We start from the raw sequence: 15,631 nt of genomic DNA on the forward strand, positions 1-15,631 counted from the left end.
GTAATCAGCAGAAAGGAAACAGGAACCCTCATATACTGCTGGTGAGAGTATAAATTAGTACAGCTTAATAATATACATTTTAAAAACACCTTTGACCCAGTAATTCTACTTTATCCTACTAGGTAGAGAAATAAACAAAGATTTTTACTACATTACAATGTTCTCTGCAGCATTATTTGTAATCACAAAAAAACACAAAAAAACTAAATGTCTACCAATAGGAGACAGACATCCATATGATGGAATATTATTATAAAGTTGTTCAAAGAAATAGAGCTATTTAGACCTCTATGTGCTATTAATAATGATCTTCAAAATGATACTATCAATTAATCAATAACTTAAACACAGAATTATGATATGACCTAGCAATTCCATTTCTGGGTACATACCAAAAAGAACTGAAAAGAGGTGTTCAAACAAAAACTTGTACAAAAATGTTCACAGCAGCACTACTGACAATAACAAAAAGATGCAACCCAAATGTACATCAACTGATAAATGGATAAATAAAATGTGGCATATCCAGACCACAGAATATTATTCAACCATAAAAAGGAGTGATAAATGCTACAATATAGATGAACCTTGCAAACATTATACTAAGTGAAAGAAGCCAGACACAAAAGGCCACATATTGTATAATTCCATGTATATGAAATATCCAGAAGAAGCAAATCCAGGGTAGATCAGTGGTTGCCAGGGCCTGGGGAAAAGGGAAAATGTGGAGTGATTGCTTAATGTGTAGAGAGTTTCCTTTTGGGGTGAGGAAAATGTTCTGGAACTAGATATTCATGACAGTTGCACAACATGTCACTAATGAATGTCACTAATGGTAAATTTATGTTATATGTATTTTAACACAATAAAAAAGGGATAAAAATGTTAAGTGCAAAAAACAAGTGCAGAACCAGTTTCCCCAATCTGACTCCTGAAGCAACTACTCTTAACAGTTCCTCAGTATTTCTCCAGATTTAGTCTATGCACACACTGTTTGTTTATGTATGTATAGTATGCATGTTTGCAGGCTCATATATACATATGCACAACCCTCCCCGAAGTATTTAAGTAGCCATTTAAAAAATCCAAATGGAGAAAAGTACAACTCTAGGATGATCATCAATGCCTGTCATGATGGGGCATTACTAAAATTTCCAAATGAGCTTACTTTCCCAAAATTATTAACACACTTCTCCATATCATAGAACATATTTGAGATGTTAGCTAATATTATATTTTAAATTACCTCATGTAATAGTAATTATCAGGAATATGCAATCAAAATTAACAAGGGGAACATGAAAGTTGCCCCAATATAGTGCTCATTCATTCAAAACTCCTTACTTGGTGGCAAGTACCACATCCTACATATCTACTCCAAGGATTCTATTCTTTCAATTATCTGAAACAATAGTTATTGATGGTTAATGAGACACATAGGAAGAAACAATTTCCTCAGGTCCTAAATGGCCTCACAACCTCTAGGGTCCATGTACTAAACAGTCTCCTGGAGTGCTTTGGAAGAGTGAAGAGGTCCCTTAAGAACTTCAGTACCTGGAAATGAGAGGCACAAGAGACTACTCAACTCCCCAAGGGATCCTCTGTATAAGGCCTACAAAAGGATCATTAAAGCAATTATTGTACTCTTTCCAGAGAAGGAAAATAAATCCATTGTATCCTACAGGAATCCAGAGGCTTGCTAGAACTATTACACCCAATTTTTATAACCTATAGGTATAATTTCAACTTTTTGATCCACTGCGGTTCTTAGTACATTCAGCCTTGTGAAACCATATGTCTCGATATTTTATTTGGAAAATATGGTTAAGAATACACGAGGGCTTCCCCGGTGGCGCAGTGGTTAAGAATCCACCTGCCAATGCAGGGGACACAGGTTTGAGCCCTGGTCCAGGAAGATCCCACACGCCGTGGAGCAACTAAGCCCATGCGCCACAACTACTGAGCCTGCGCTCTAGAGCCCGTGAGCCACAACTACTGAGCCTACGTGCCACAACTACTGAAGCCAGCGCGCCTAGAGCCCGTGCTCTGCAACAAGAGAAGCCACTGCAACGAGAAGCCCACAACGCACCACAATGAAGAGTAGCCCCCGCTCCCTGCAACTAGAGAAAGCCCGCGTGCAGCAACGAAAACCCAACACAGCCAATAAATAAAATAAATAAATTGATTAAAAAAAAAAAAAAGAATACACAAGACCTGAGTAAGGAAAGGCAAAGGAAAGCTAAGCAACTATAGCATATTACAACCTGACTCTAGCTATAACCTGGTTTTCGGAGACTAAACATTCTCTAGTTCAATGGCCTTCCAATTTTTTTTGATCATGCATCCCTGGTAATAAAATAACTTTATTCCCACATCCCCAAATCTGGTATTTACCTACATATATATGTCTGTACTAATATATTATGTACATTGTTAAATATATGCAAATCTTTTGAATTAAAAAGATTTTAAAAATTACTTTTTAAACATTCTAAATTTTATTTATTAATGATACAAACCCCTCTTTTGTTCTTATTAAAATTCATTTTAACAATATATTTTTAGTGAAAGCAATGTGAATGAATTTTTTTTAATCTTGGTTTAGCACTTTGCTATATACCGAGAGGTATGTATTAATTCCCACTTTACAGATGATAAAACTGAACTTTGAGAGGTTATATAATCTGACAAATGGCAGAGCTAGTATGCAAACCCCCATGTCTAACTCTAAAATCAGTGTTCTTAACCAATATATTATGAAAAAGGAAGCAATCAGAGAAAACAATTTATACTAAGGTATAAGTCAGAGACTGAGAATAAAGCCTTCCAACCGATTTGAATGTTATTTGCTTATCTGACTCTTATTAACCTAATTAGTTGCAATCTGTATGACTTTAGGTAAGTCCCTTAATTTATATGAACCTCAGTTTCCCAATATGTAAAATGAGGGACTTGGACTAGGTGATCTTTAAGATGCTTTCAGCAATAAAATTCTAGGACTCTAGGCAGAGCACAGAGAATTTTTAGGGCAGTGAAACAACTCTGTTTGATACCATAATGGTGGATACAAGTTTGATTTGTCCACACCTATAGAATATACAAAGACAAGAGTGAACCCTAATGTAAACTATGGACTTTGGATGATAATGATGTGTCCAGGGAGGTTTATCAATTATACCGCTTAGGTAGGGGATACTGAAAATGCAGAGGCTGTGCATGTGTGGGGGCAGGGGGTATACAAGAAATCTCTGTACCTTCTGCTCAATAATACTCTGAACCTAAAACTGCTCTAAAAAATAAAGTCTACAAAAAAATTCTAGGACTCAAATATAAGGGCAAACAAGGCACAAATCTTTTAAGCAGAATAACCAGACCTTTGCTGATCTCCACATTAGGCAGGTTGAATATGTCAAGGTCCATTATCACTCCTTTAGTCCCTTCTGAGACGTCTAAGAGGACCAGTCTGTCTGCAATGCCCTGTACAGTACAATAAGAAAAAGAACAGAATTACACTGCACGTGGCCAGTTACTCAGTTTAAATTCATTCAGAAGTGAGAGCTAAGGGAGAACGAATACAAAGGCCTATGTGCTCTCTTATGAAGGAAGTAGCACAACAGCAATAAAAGGGACATGCAAGCAAGAAAATACTATGCACTTGAATAATGTGATCCTTTAGGCTTAACTAAAAACTGGGCTCTAACAGGGCTTAACTCAGAAGTCACAGAGTGCAGGTTTCTTTTGATGGGATAATGAGTAATAAAGATGACATGGCGCACTCAATATGTTTGCTATTGTTCTTCCATTTATGTTTTCGTTTTGTCATAATTTCCATTCTGAAAGAATTTAGAGTGATTTTTTTTTTCCCAGACACGCAGGCTCAGCGGCCATGGCTCACGGGCCCAGCCGCTCCGTGGCATGTGGAATCTTCCCGGACCGGGGCACGAACCCGTGTCCCCTGCATTGGCAGGTGGACTCTCAAGCACTGGGCCACCAGGGAAGCCCTAGAGTGATTTTTTTTGGTCTATTTTTTGGTCTATTTTAGCATCAATGTCAACACCGATGCCAAGTTTCTCTTAAAAAGAAAAAATGATAATAGTCATAAAGCTAAAATAAAACCCAATTATCATGCAGTTCTCTCCCCAGAGATTGCATGGAAAATACTTCACATGCCTGTAGACAGCTTTCTAGGTGCCATGGTGGGCTGACCATAAACAACAGCATGGAAACTCCTAAGAGTTGATTTATCTTCATGGAAGTCCTTTTTCCAAAGCAGCAAGGAATATGAGCATCTCTCCTATCTTAGGGTGTAGGAGCAAGACTACCCAGGGATCTACCAGACTATGAGGCAGAAAGTGTACAGGAAGCAATCCAGCCATACTACTTATTAACTTTGTAAGACTGAGCAAGTCACTGAACTTGGTCTTGTTTCTTGGAGTTTATGAAGATTAATTATGTGACACAGGGCTGGCAAAGAGCAGTCCTCTCTAAATTGTACCTATTAATTTTATTAAATTAATCACACTCATAAGAGAAATGCAAAGAAAACTATGAGTTACCATTTTTCATTTATCAGACATGCAAAGATCCCAAAGTTTAACAGTAGTGTGGGAAAACAGGTATTCTCATACACTGTGGGAATGAGAATGAACTAGCACAATTGATATGAGGGATAATTTGACAATTTCTGTCAAAGTTTAAAAACACAGGGACTTCCCTGGTGGTCCAGTGGTTAAGACTTTGCCTTCCAATGCAGGGGGTGCAGGTTCGATCCCTGGTTGGGGAGCTAAGATCCCACAGGCCTCATAGCCAAAAAACCAAAACATAAAAACAGAAGCAATGTTGTAACAAATTTCAATACAGACAAAAAAGAAAAAAAAAAGGTCTGCATCAAAAAAAAATCCTTATAAAAATAAATAAATAAAAACACAACTCCCTTAATCCATCAACCTCATTTGTAGAAATCATCCTACAAGTTTATTAGTATATGTGTAAAATGATACAATATGTATAAGGATATTCAAAAGACTAGAAACAAACTAAATGTCCATCAATAACCACAACAAGGCAGTGTTACGTAGTGGTTTAGAGCAGAGCTTCTCAAGCTTTCAGGGATCGCCATTTTAATAGATCAGTGAAGCACATGGATTACCAGGAATTTTGTAAAAATGCAGATTTAGGGCCTCCCTGGTGGCGCAGTGGTTGAGAGTCCGCCTGCCGATGCAGGGGATACGGGTTCGTGCCCCAGTCTGGGAGGATCCCATATGCCGCGGAGCGGCTGGGCCCGTGAGCCATGGCCGCTGGGCCTGCGCATCCGGAGCCTGTGCTCCGCAACGGGAGAGGCCACAACAGTGAGAGGCCCGCATACCGCAAAAAGAAAAAAAAAAATGCAGATTTACTTCCTTTGATCTGGAGTAGGGCCTGAGATTATGTATTTCCAATAAAATCTCAGATGATGCCAATGCCACACGTTGGGTAATAAGGATCTAGAATACAGGCTCTGTAAATAGATTGCCCAACCTCAAACCCTGGCTCCTTTTATTAATACTGTGACTTTGGGCAAGTTAGGTAACCTCCCTATGCCCTGGTTTCTTCATTTGTAAAATGACAGTAATGATAGTACCTAAGCCACAAGGTTCTTGTAAAAATTAATCAAGTGGGACTTCCCTGGTGGCGCAGTGGTTAAGAATCCGCCTGCCAATGCAGGGAACTCGAGCCCTGGTCCAGGAGGATCCCACATGCCGCGGAGCAACTAAGCCTGTGAGCTACAACTACTGAGCCTGAGCTCTAGAGCCTGCGAGCCACAACTACTGAGCCCATGTGCCACAACTACTGAAGCCCGTGCACCTAGAGTCCATGCTCTGCAACGAGAAAAGCCACTGCAATGAGAAGCCCATGCACTGCAACGAAGAGTGAATATTGTTGCACTATTCGAATATTGTACCTTGTATCAAAATAGTAACATTTAAAGGGAAGACAATTTCGCCTCAGACGAGGGCGGGGCGGGGTGCGGTGGAGAGGTGGTGGGATGGATGGCTCAGGCGGTTATGGTTCAGGAGGTTATGGTTCAGGCGATGGGGAGCAGCAGATGAAGTTTTACTCGCTCGCCCACCGCTCACCTCTTGCCTGGTTCCTAACAGGCCGCAGACCGGTAGTGGTCCTCGGGCCGGGGGCTGGGGACACCTGAACTAGTCTATTCTGGTCTACATGGCTCAAATGACACAGACACGCTGTTACCATGATACTGGGCCCTGGAGGGTCTTTCAACCTCTCTGGAGGGAGACTTAAGCCTTTCTGAAAATAATTTGTACAGAAAAGATCTAGTAAAAAGGACTGATGGAAAAATAGGCAAATCTCAAACTACTGTAAAATATCAAATCAGGAACTATGATCCTAAAAGAAAGTGGAGTAATTACACAAGAAAAGGCAATTGTTTTTAAAAAAATGTTAATTTTAGAAACAGCTAAATTAAGTATTATATTAAATAAGAGTTTAATTAAAGCAGCAGGACTCAGAAAACACAAAAGAATTTGTGACTAAGTCAGATCAATGTCAACTTGAGGTTTCCCTTGGAGTAGGATGATGAGCCCATTGTTCTAATCATGTTTTCAAAGCCTATTCCACGACTAACTACTAATTAAGAAGTCAACATTACTGATGAGAGCTTTCACATATTTTTTTTGTCAGCTTACTAAATATATTTTAAGGCAAAATGAAGTTTTCCCATATGACAAAATGAAGCCATTACTTCTTGTGTGTTAAATAGAAACTGCCTAAAAGTGTAGCAATATGACAGATGTATTTATAACCACTATGCTTACAATACCTTTGCTGAAATTGCTAATGTGCAGGCAATTCCCAGTTCTCCACCGCCAACCACGGTAATTTTATTGACTGTTTTATTCTCATGATTTGCCCAGTTCTTTGAATTTATATCTGAGACACCTAAAAAGTAAAGTGAACTATCATAAGAATTTTAAAATATCAAAAATCTTTTTAGCATCTTAAAAAAATACACCAAAGTTCAATAACTTGGACAGAAAACATGGTACTAGGCACTCCATAATAGACATTCAAAAATATTGTTGAACAAATGAAATGCAAGAAAGACAGGAATCTCATATTAAATATTCTACTAAATAGAGGCTATCATTTTAAAAAGAAAATATCTTTCCAAACATTTAAAAAATATTATATAAGACTCTTAAAAAAATGGGATTTCCATAATTCTGAAAAACATTGTGATTCTTACTGCTCTAGTCTACAATGCAAAAAAATGTTTAACATGAAATTTTGCAAGCATGGGTATTTTGCTTTATCCTCAATGAGAAACAATGAGAATCATAGATTCTCTGGTCCAGTATACTGAATGAGGCAAAAAGCCACATAAACATATAATGAAAAAGGTTTGGGATCATTAACATATATCAAGTGGTTTTGAAAAAAACAAATTATTTTAGCTGTCAGGATAAAAGAAATCTTTTACATTTTAAGAAACCATATTCATTGGAACTGTATGGTAATACTTACCTTATGATAAACATATAGGAATTTTTGATTCAACACAGATATGTACATATACAAGCATGTATTTATTTAGAGAAATCAAGTAGCAGAGAGTAAAGGACATTAGTGAGAAATCGTAAACTAATAACTCTATGATTAACAAAAATACAAACCTTCAGTGATTTTTGCAATATAGGCTAGCAAGTCTACCTGCTGTGCCTCATCAGATGATGACAGAGAATACAGAGGAAGTTCTTCTTGAAACTTGGCAATCATTTCTTTAATTAATCCAACAATGACAGATTTAGGCTACAGAACACACACAAAGGGAAAAGTTATGCAAAAATTTTGCTAAGGAATACTACCCTGTTAACCTATACATTGTTATAGAGTTAGCCAAAAGAAAGTATTACATCATGCTCTCATTTTTCGAAAACTACCATACAAATTATATGATATTTTTAACTTTTTTAATACATTTAATTGAAAAAAATTAATTTTTTTAGCTAAAAAATAAAGAGAGAAATGCTAAATCCACATCTCCAAAAAGTGGGAAAACAGCATAAATGTGCTTACTAGCAGAGTATCTATATTTGGGAATGGTCTTGTCTATCTGCCTTTTTTTAACTTTTTATTTTGAAATAATTGCAGACTTACAGAAAAGTAGCAAAAAAATAGTATAAAGAATTTCCATATACTCTTCACCCAGATTACTCAAATGTTAACATTTTATCACATTTGCTTTCTTAGTCTCTTTTCCTCTATTTTCTGAACCGAGAGTAAACTGAAGATATGATACCCCTTCACCCCTAAATACTTTAGCATATATTTCCTAAAAGAAAGAACAAAACATTCTCCTATATAACCACTATCAAATCATAAAATTAATACTGATATTTATCTAATCCAGTACTGTTCATTTTAATTTAACTGGTTAAGCAACCTTAGTGAAATGCACTTAACCTCTCTGAGCTTCAGTATTATTAGCAATACAATGTGAATAATAAATCCCAATAATATGAGAAACAAATGAGCTAATATATGCAAATTATATGTTGTGAGTATAAAATATATGTTTATTATTATTATTATTAGGAATATTTAGTGGCTTGCTCATTTTAAAAATTGTTTAATTTCTCAGAGTCTGGGTTTCACTCTAATAAATTTTTTTTTTTTTTTTTTTTTGTGGTACGCAGGCCTCTCACTGTTGTGGCCTCTCCCATTGCAGAGCACAGGCTCCGGACGCGCAGGCTCAGCAGCCATGGCTCACAGGCCCAGCCGCTCCACGGCATGTGGGATCTTCCCAGACCGGGGCACAAACCCGTGTCCCCTGCATCGGCAGGCGGACTCTCAACCACTGCGCCACCAGGGAAGCCCACTCTAATAAATTTTTTATTAAAATAAGAAAACTCATATACCTTTAATGACTAAGCAGATAACATAATGTGTGAAGTTGTCAAGTATAAGAAAATTTGGGGAGATGGTCACTGTGGTAAATTGGAAAGAGTACATGTATAGTCATTCAAATTCAAATTAAGAACAAAACAAAGCAAAACAAAACCACTGTGCTGTTCAAACAAAATTCTGTAGGCCTAATGCAGCACACTGACTCTCTTGGGGAAAATGTCTGCAATCCTTGGCCTAGATGACCTCTAGATTCCTCCTAGCTCCAAACTCTGTATAGTTATACTATGTAATTCCAACTGCACGTGGAACTTAAAGTTTACGTAGTACTTTTAAAAATCATAACATCATACTTTTTTTTAATTGATGTATAGTTGAGTTACAATGTTGTGTTATAGTTTCAGGTGTACAGCAAAGTGATTCAGTTATATATATATATATATATATATATATATATATATATATATATATATATATATATATATATTCTTTTTCAGATTCTTTTCCATTATAGGTTATTACAATATATTGAATATAGTTCCCTGTGCCATATTATCTATTTTATATATAGTAGTGTGTATCTGTTAATCCCAAACTCCTAATTAATCCCTCCTCCTCCCCCAAATGTAGTTCTTCTAAATAGGGCCATTTAGGGCCTCCCTGGTGGCGCAAGTGGTTGAGAGTCCGCCTGCCGATGCAGGGGATACGGGTTCGTGCCCCGGTCTGGGAGGATCCCATATGCCGCGGAGCGGCTGGGCCCGTGAGCCATGGCCGCTGAGCCTGCGCGTCCAGAGCCTGTGCTCCGCAACGGGAGAGGCCACAACAGTGAGAGGCCCGCATACCGCAAAAAAAAAAAAAAAAAAAATAGGGCCATTTAAATAATATAATATCTTCTTAAGACTAGTTTTAGCTTATAATAAATAGGTTCAGAATAGTAAAATGAAATCAATACTGTCTGATCTGAAATCAAGCACAACTTTGACTAGATTATAGGACTATCTCTGAGTATTTATTAAACAAACAAAACTATGAAAAGAGATGCAAAGAAAACCAGAAAGAGGAAACAGGAAAGATAAATTCCCACAATAGGGCACAGATGTCAAAATACTGTTAAAGGATAGTATTTTTTTTAAAAGTTGTAAAAATGGATGCAAGAGATAAACAGACAATTCAAAAAAGAAGAAACGTACATGATAAATAAATGTATGATAAGATTTCACTTTCTCAAATAACCAAAGAACTAAACATTAAGGTTAAGACATCATTTTTGTCCTTCCAACTAACGAATTTTTATCATGCCCTATTCATCACATTTAACTGGTAATCTTATTATTTAAATCACCAAGTAATGCAAATAATGTACAAGTTCATAAAGTAAAAGATTAATGTTTCCCCACCTAAACTCCACTACTGACAATTTGGTATGCAACTTTTCTTTTTCTATTTCTTTTTTATCTTCTTTTTAAAAGTGTTATTTATATGAAAAAAATAGAAAACCATAAAACAATATGAAATGCATCCACAATTGCATATCCTTTTACAATATGTATATAAAATAAGAAGTGATAATCCTAATGCCATCCTCTACTTCAACCTCACTCCTCTCTGACAGATCCCTGTCCTCCTATCCTACAACTTTCTGGGTATATACAAATATATTATAAATTATCCTTTCATAAAAGTTTTAGTTACTTACAAAAATGAGAGCAGATTCTACATCCTTCTAAGTAAATGAACCATAGAGATAAGCAAAGGTTTGTTTTGTTTTAATGATAGTACCTTCTTTTATAGCACCCTTTAGAGCAAAGGTGCTGTAAAACAGGTACCCCCCATACTGATTTCTATTGATGGTAGAATTACAACATTTTGTCTACCTCTTGGAGGCCAATTTGGGAATATATAAGAATAGCCTTCAAAACATTTAAAAACTTTGATCCAATAATTCCATTCCTAGGGCCTCCCTGGTGGCGCAGTGGTTAAGAGTCCGCCTGCCGATGCAGGGGATACGGGTTCGTGCCCCGGTCTGGGAGGATCCCATATGCCGCGGAGCGGCTGGGCCCGTGAGCCATGGCCGCTGGGCCTGCGCATCCGGAGCCTGTGCTCCGCAACGGGAGAGGCCACAACAGTGAGAGGCCCACATACCGCAAAAAGAGAAAAAAAAACAAACAAAAAAAAACAACAACAAAAAAAACAAATACATCAGGCAACCGTTAAAAACCATGTGTTTTGAAAATATTGTTTAATATGGAAAAATGCTCAATATAATGATAGATGAAATATGCAGAATACAAAACTGCATAATGTGAGGGCTTGTGTTTTTGTTCTGTTTTGTTTCTGTTTTTTAAGTCTGGGCCATTTTTTATTTTTTATTTTTCTTTTTTTTGTGTGATACGTGGGCCTCTCACTGCTGTGGCCTCTCTCGTTGTGGAGCACAGGCTCCGGAAGTGCAGGCTCAGTGGCTATGGCTCATGGGCCCAGCTGCTCCGCGGCATGTGGAGTCTTCCCGGACCAGGGCACGAACCCGTGTCTCCTGCATCGGCAGGCAGACAGACTCTCAACCACTGTGTCACCAGGGAAGCCCAGGGGCCATTTATTTTTATTTATTTATTTTTTTACTTTTATGTTTATTTATTTGGCCGTGCCAAATTAGTGGGATTAGTTCCCTGAACATGTGCCCCCTGCAGTGGAAGCACAGAGTCTTAATCACTAGACCACCAGGGAAGTCCCTGTGAGGGCTTGTAAAACACATAAGTTACAGTTTCATGCATCGCTGTGGGTGAATTTTTAAAACTTAATGCTCAGTTAAAACACAGCATGTAATAGAAGATTATATACAATATGATTCAATTTACATAAAGGTTAAAAACAAGCAAAACTGGGCTTCCCTGGTGGCGGAGTGGTTGGGAGTCTGCCTGCTGATGCAGGGGACACGGGTTCGTGCCCCAGTCCGGGAAGATCCCACATGCCGCGGAGCGGCTGGGCCCGTGAGCCATGGCCACTGAGCCTGCGCGTCCGGAGCCTGTGCTCCGCAACGGAAGAGGCCACAACAGTGAGAGGCCCGCGTACTGCAAAAAAAAAAACAGGCAAAACTACAAATAAATACACATATTACATAAGAACCTTTACTGGGGAGGAACTAGGAAATAATGCCCAATATTTTTCTAGTAGCTCTTCATTTGCTTTATCAAACGGCAAACAACTATAAAAAGACAGGAAGCAAACAATGGTTGCCTCCCAGACCTGGAGAAAGCAGCTTCATGCAGGCTGCCATCATCAGGGTTCTGGGTCTTGGGTGGCCCTGGGGAGCTCAATTTCAAATTATTTTTAAAGACCATAAGAAGAATCATCATTGAAAGAAAATTCACTAGCTTATTTGTACCATTAGGATCAAAGATAAATATTCAGAAAAATAAAAACTTTTAAAAGAAAATCCAAATTGATCTTACATGGCTCCAGTTTTGGAGGTAGGGCAAGTATATTCTGCCTTGAGCATCCACATGTTTTCCAACTGAGATTCCCATATTTGCAGTTGGCTTTAAGAAGCAAATGGGGGGAGCAAAAGGGTGAGAATCCAAAATCCACAAACGAATTGGTATGTTATATGTATTACCTATTTGAGACAAAATAAACACATCTTCAAACAATAATGAACCACACACATTATATTTATGGTATAGCTAGGTGGCATTTTAAAACACAAGTCTAGTCAAGTTTATACATAAAGGATTTACGTAAACTGAGGCCTATTTTCCTATTTTTATCCACATTCACATTGGAAATATGCTCCCATTAAAGCACCAGTATAACATTTGAGGAAATATAATCAAGACAATGGCCAGCTTATTCAATTCAATTCAATAAATATTTATAGGACCTACTGTGCTAGGAGTATGGGATACATCTTCTTTAGGTAACCTTCTTTGCTCCACCCGATTTATTTGCCTACAAGTCTGTTTCTCTTTTTACACTATAAACGTCTAGAGATGATTATGTATTATTCATTTCCATGTCCCCTACAACAAGTATAGTGCCTAACATACTGGATACTCAATAAAAGTTTCTTATATAAATAAGAATGAATGGGGCTTCCCTGGTGGTGCAGTGGTTGAGAGTCCGCCTGCCGATTCAGGGGACACGGGTTCGTGCCCCAGTCCGGGAGGATCCCACATGCCGCAGAGCGGCTGGGCCCGTGAGCCATGGCCGCTGGGCCTGCGCATTCGGAGCCTGTGCTCCTCAGCGGGAGAGGCCGCAGCGGTGAGAGGCCACAGCGGTGAGGCCCGCGTACCGAAAAAAAAAGAAGAATGAATGAATGGGTACTTCCCTGTTGGTCCAGTGGCTAAAACTCTGCACTCCCAATGCAGGGGGCCCAGGTTCGATCCCTGGTCAGGGAACTAGATTCCACATGCCTCAACTAAGAGTTCGCATGCTGCAACCAAAGATCCCGCATGCCACAACTAAAGATCCCACGTGCTGCAACTAAGACCCAGCACAGCAAAATAAATAAATATTTTTTAAATGAATGAATGAATGAACAAATGAAAGATGCATTTGATACTGGCCCTCAAGTTGTTCATTAATTGCAGATAGTGTAACATACAAGCTGGGTTAGATATATACAACTTAGAGCTGAAAATAACCTTAACAGTCACCTTGTCCAGTGGCTCTTAAATTTTAGTGTACTGAGATAGGAACCCAAATGAAAGCTCTTCTATGTACATGTACCATGTAACCATGTACTATGTAACCCTGTACCACATACTATGTAACCATGTATGTCATGTCTACTGAGAGCCAAAATCTCTGACTGTTCTGGTTTACAGGAAGCACAAAGCTAAACCTAATATAAGTGCAAAAACTAACCTTAACTAGAAATGTGATCAATTATCTTAACTGTTCTATTGTATCTCCCGATATTTATTCCTGCTTTCACAGTCTTAATGCATGTGTCTTTCAATATATTTAAAAACATGGCTGCTCAGGAGCACAAATGCCTAGGTTCAAATCCTAGTTGCACACATTACTAGCTATATGATTTTAGGCAAGTTACTTAACTTCTCTGTGCCTCAACTCCTTCCTCTACAAAATGAGAATAATAAAAGCTCCTACCTCATAGGATTGTTGTGAGGATAAAATTAGTTAAGGTACATAAAATGCTTAGAACAGTACATGACATGGTAAGTACCATGATGAGTTGGCAATTTTTACAATTTACCTCAAACCCACTTTGGAAATAAGCAAGGTATAAATAAAAAGTTTTGTTCTCCACTGCAATCTTTTTCTTACTAAGGAAATCCTCTGCTTTTTTCATCTTGCTTCCTCCTGCCCTAAGCACAATGATACTCAGCTCTGTCTGCATATTAGAAATGCTTAAGGAACTCTGAAACATACCAATATCCAGGCCTCTCCCCAAAAGTTTCTGATTCAGTGGGACAGGGTTTGGACAACATTTTTTAAAAGCTTTGCATGTAATTCTAGAGAACTGAAAGTCACTACATAATAGAAATGTCCTAGTACTATTTCTACTATTTTATATCAGCAGTTCTCAGAACTATACTCCTCTTCTAATTTTATCTAAGTATTAAAAAAACTGGTTTTTTTCTCTCCCTCTCTCTCTCTCTCTCTCTCTTTTTTCCCTCTTACTCCTCTTCTTCTTCCTCTTCCTTTCTCTTTCTCTTTCTCTGCTATGTGAGGACACAACAAGAAAGCAACCCTCTGCAAGCCAAGAAGAGAGCTCTCACCAGAGCCCAACTACACTGGCACCTTGACCCCAGACTTCCAGCCTCTAGAACTTATGTGGGCCTCTCACTGCCGTGGCCTCTCCCGCTGCGGAGCACAGGCTCCAGACACGCAGGCCCAGCGGCCGTGGCTCACGGGCCCAGCCACTCCACGGCACGTGGGACCCTCCCGGACCGGGGCACGAACCCGCGTCCCCTGCCTCGGCAGGCGGACTATCAACCACTGCGCCACCAGGGATGCCCTGAATGTGGATCTTGATGTTTGAATATGTTTTAACCTTGCACGATGTCTATACTAACAAATATGTATGGGTTGTTTGATAAATAAATATTTTTTTAAAAACTGTTTTTATTTGGACTTAATTGATATATAACACTGTATTAGTTTCATGTATACAACATAATGACTCAATATTTGTGGGCCTCCCTGGTGGCGCAGTGGTTGAGAGTCCGCCTGCCGATGCAGGGGACACGGGTTCGTGCCCCGATCCCGGAGGATCCCACATGCCGCGGAGCGGCTGGGCCCGCGAGCCATGGCCGCGGGGCCTGTGTGTCCGGAGCCTGTGCTCCACAACGGGAGAGGCCACAGCAGTGAGAGGCCCGCGTACAGAAAAAAAAAAAAAAAAAAAAAAAAATTTGTATATATTGCAAAATAATCACCACAATAAGTCTAGCTAACATCCATCACCATACCTAGTATCTAAGTACTTACAGTATGGATACAGGCATAGCTGTTGGTACTCTATGATTATAAAGTCATGTGATCACAGCATCACAGAGTGGCCAACAGGTATTGAGACACATCATCACATTCCTCCAGAAGTCACTCTGTCTAATGTTATATACTCTAGACCAGTGTTTTTCAAATGTTGGTCACAATAAATAGGTCATGAAATTAATTTAGTGGGCTGCAAACAATAATATTTAATTTTAGTTATATACATATATAACTAGGTATACGAAAGTATTTCTTATTGTGGGTCGCAATC

General features: G+C 38.6%; 1 protein-coding gene across 7 annotated transcripts in view; it reads right to left on the minus strand.

Annotated features, from left to right (window-relative positions):
* The window catches only part of UEVLD (UEV and lactate/malate dehyrogenase domains), a 50,823-nt gene that overhangs the window by 18,157 nt on the left and 17,035 nt on the right, over positions 1–15,631 (minus strand). For all 7 annotated transcript variants that reach the window (XM_060104666.1, XM_060104665.1, XM_060104667.1 and 4 more), the window contains 4 exons: positions 12,354–12,517; positions 7,677–7,812; positions 6,824–6,942; positions 3,375–3,477 (listed from right to left, as the gene is read on the minus strand). In XM_060104666.1, coding sequence (XP_059960649.1) covers positions 3,375–3,477; positions 6,824–6,942; positions 7,677–7,812; positions 12,354–12,517 — 522 coding nt within the window. The remainder of the gene's footprint in view (positions 1–3,374; positions 3,478–6,823; positions 6,943–7,676; positions 7,813–12,353; positions 12,518–15,631) is intronic.

The sequence above is a fragment of the Mesoplodon densirostris genome, chromosome 7 (assembly GCF_025265405.1).
Source record: "Mesoplodon densirostris isolate mMesDen1 chromosome 7, mMesDen1 primary haplotype, whole genome shotgun sequence".
NCBI classification, from domain to species: Eukaryota; Metazoa; Chordata; class Mammalia; order Artiodactyla; family Ziphiidae; genus Mesoplodon; species Mesoplodon densirostris.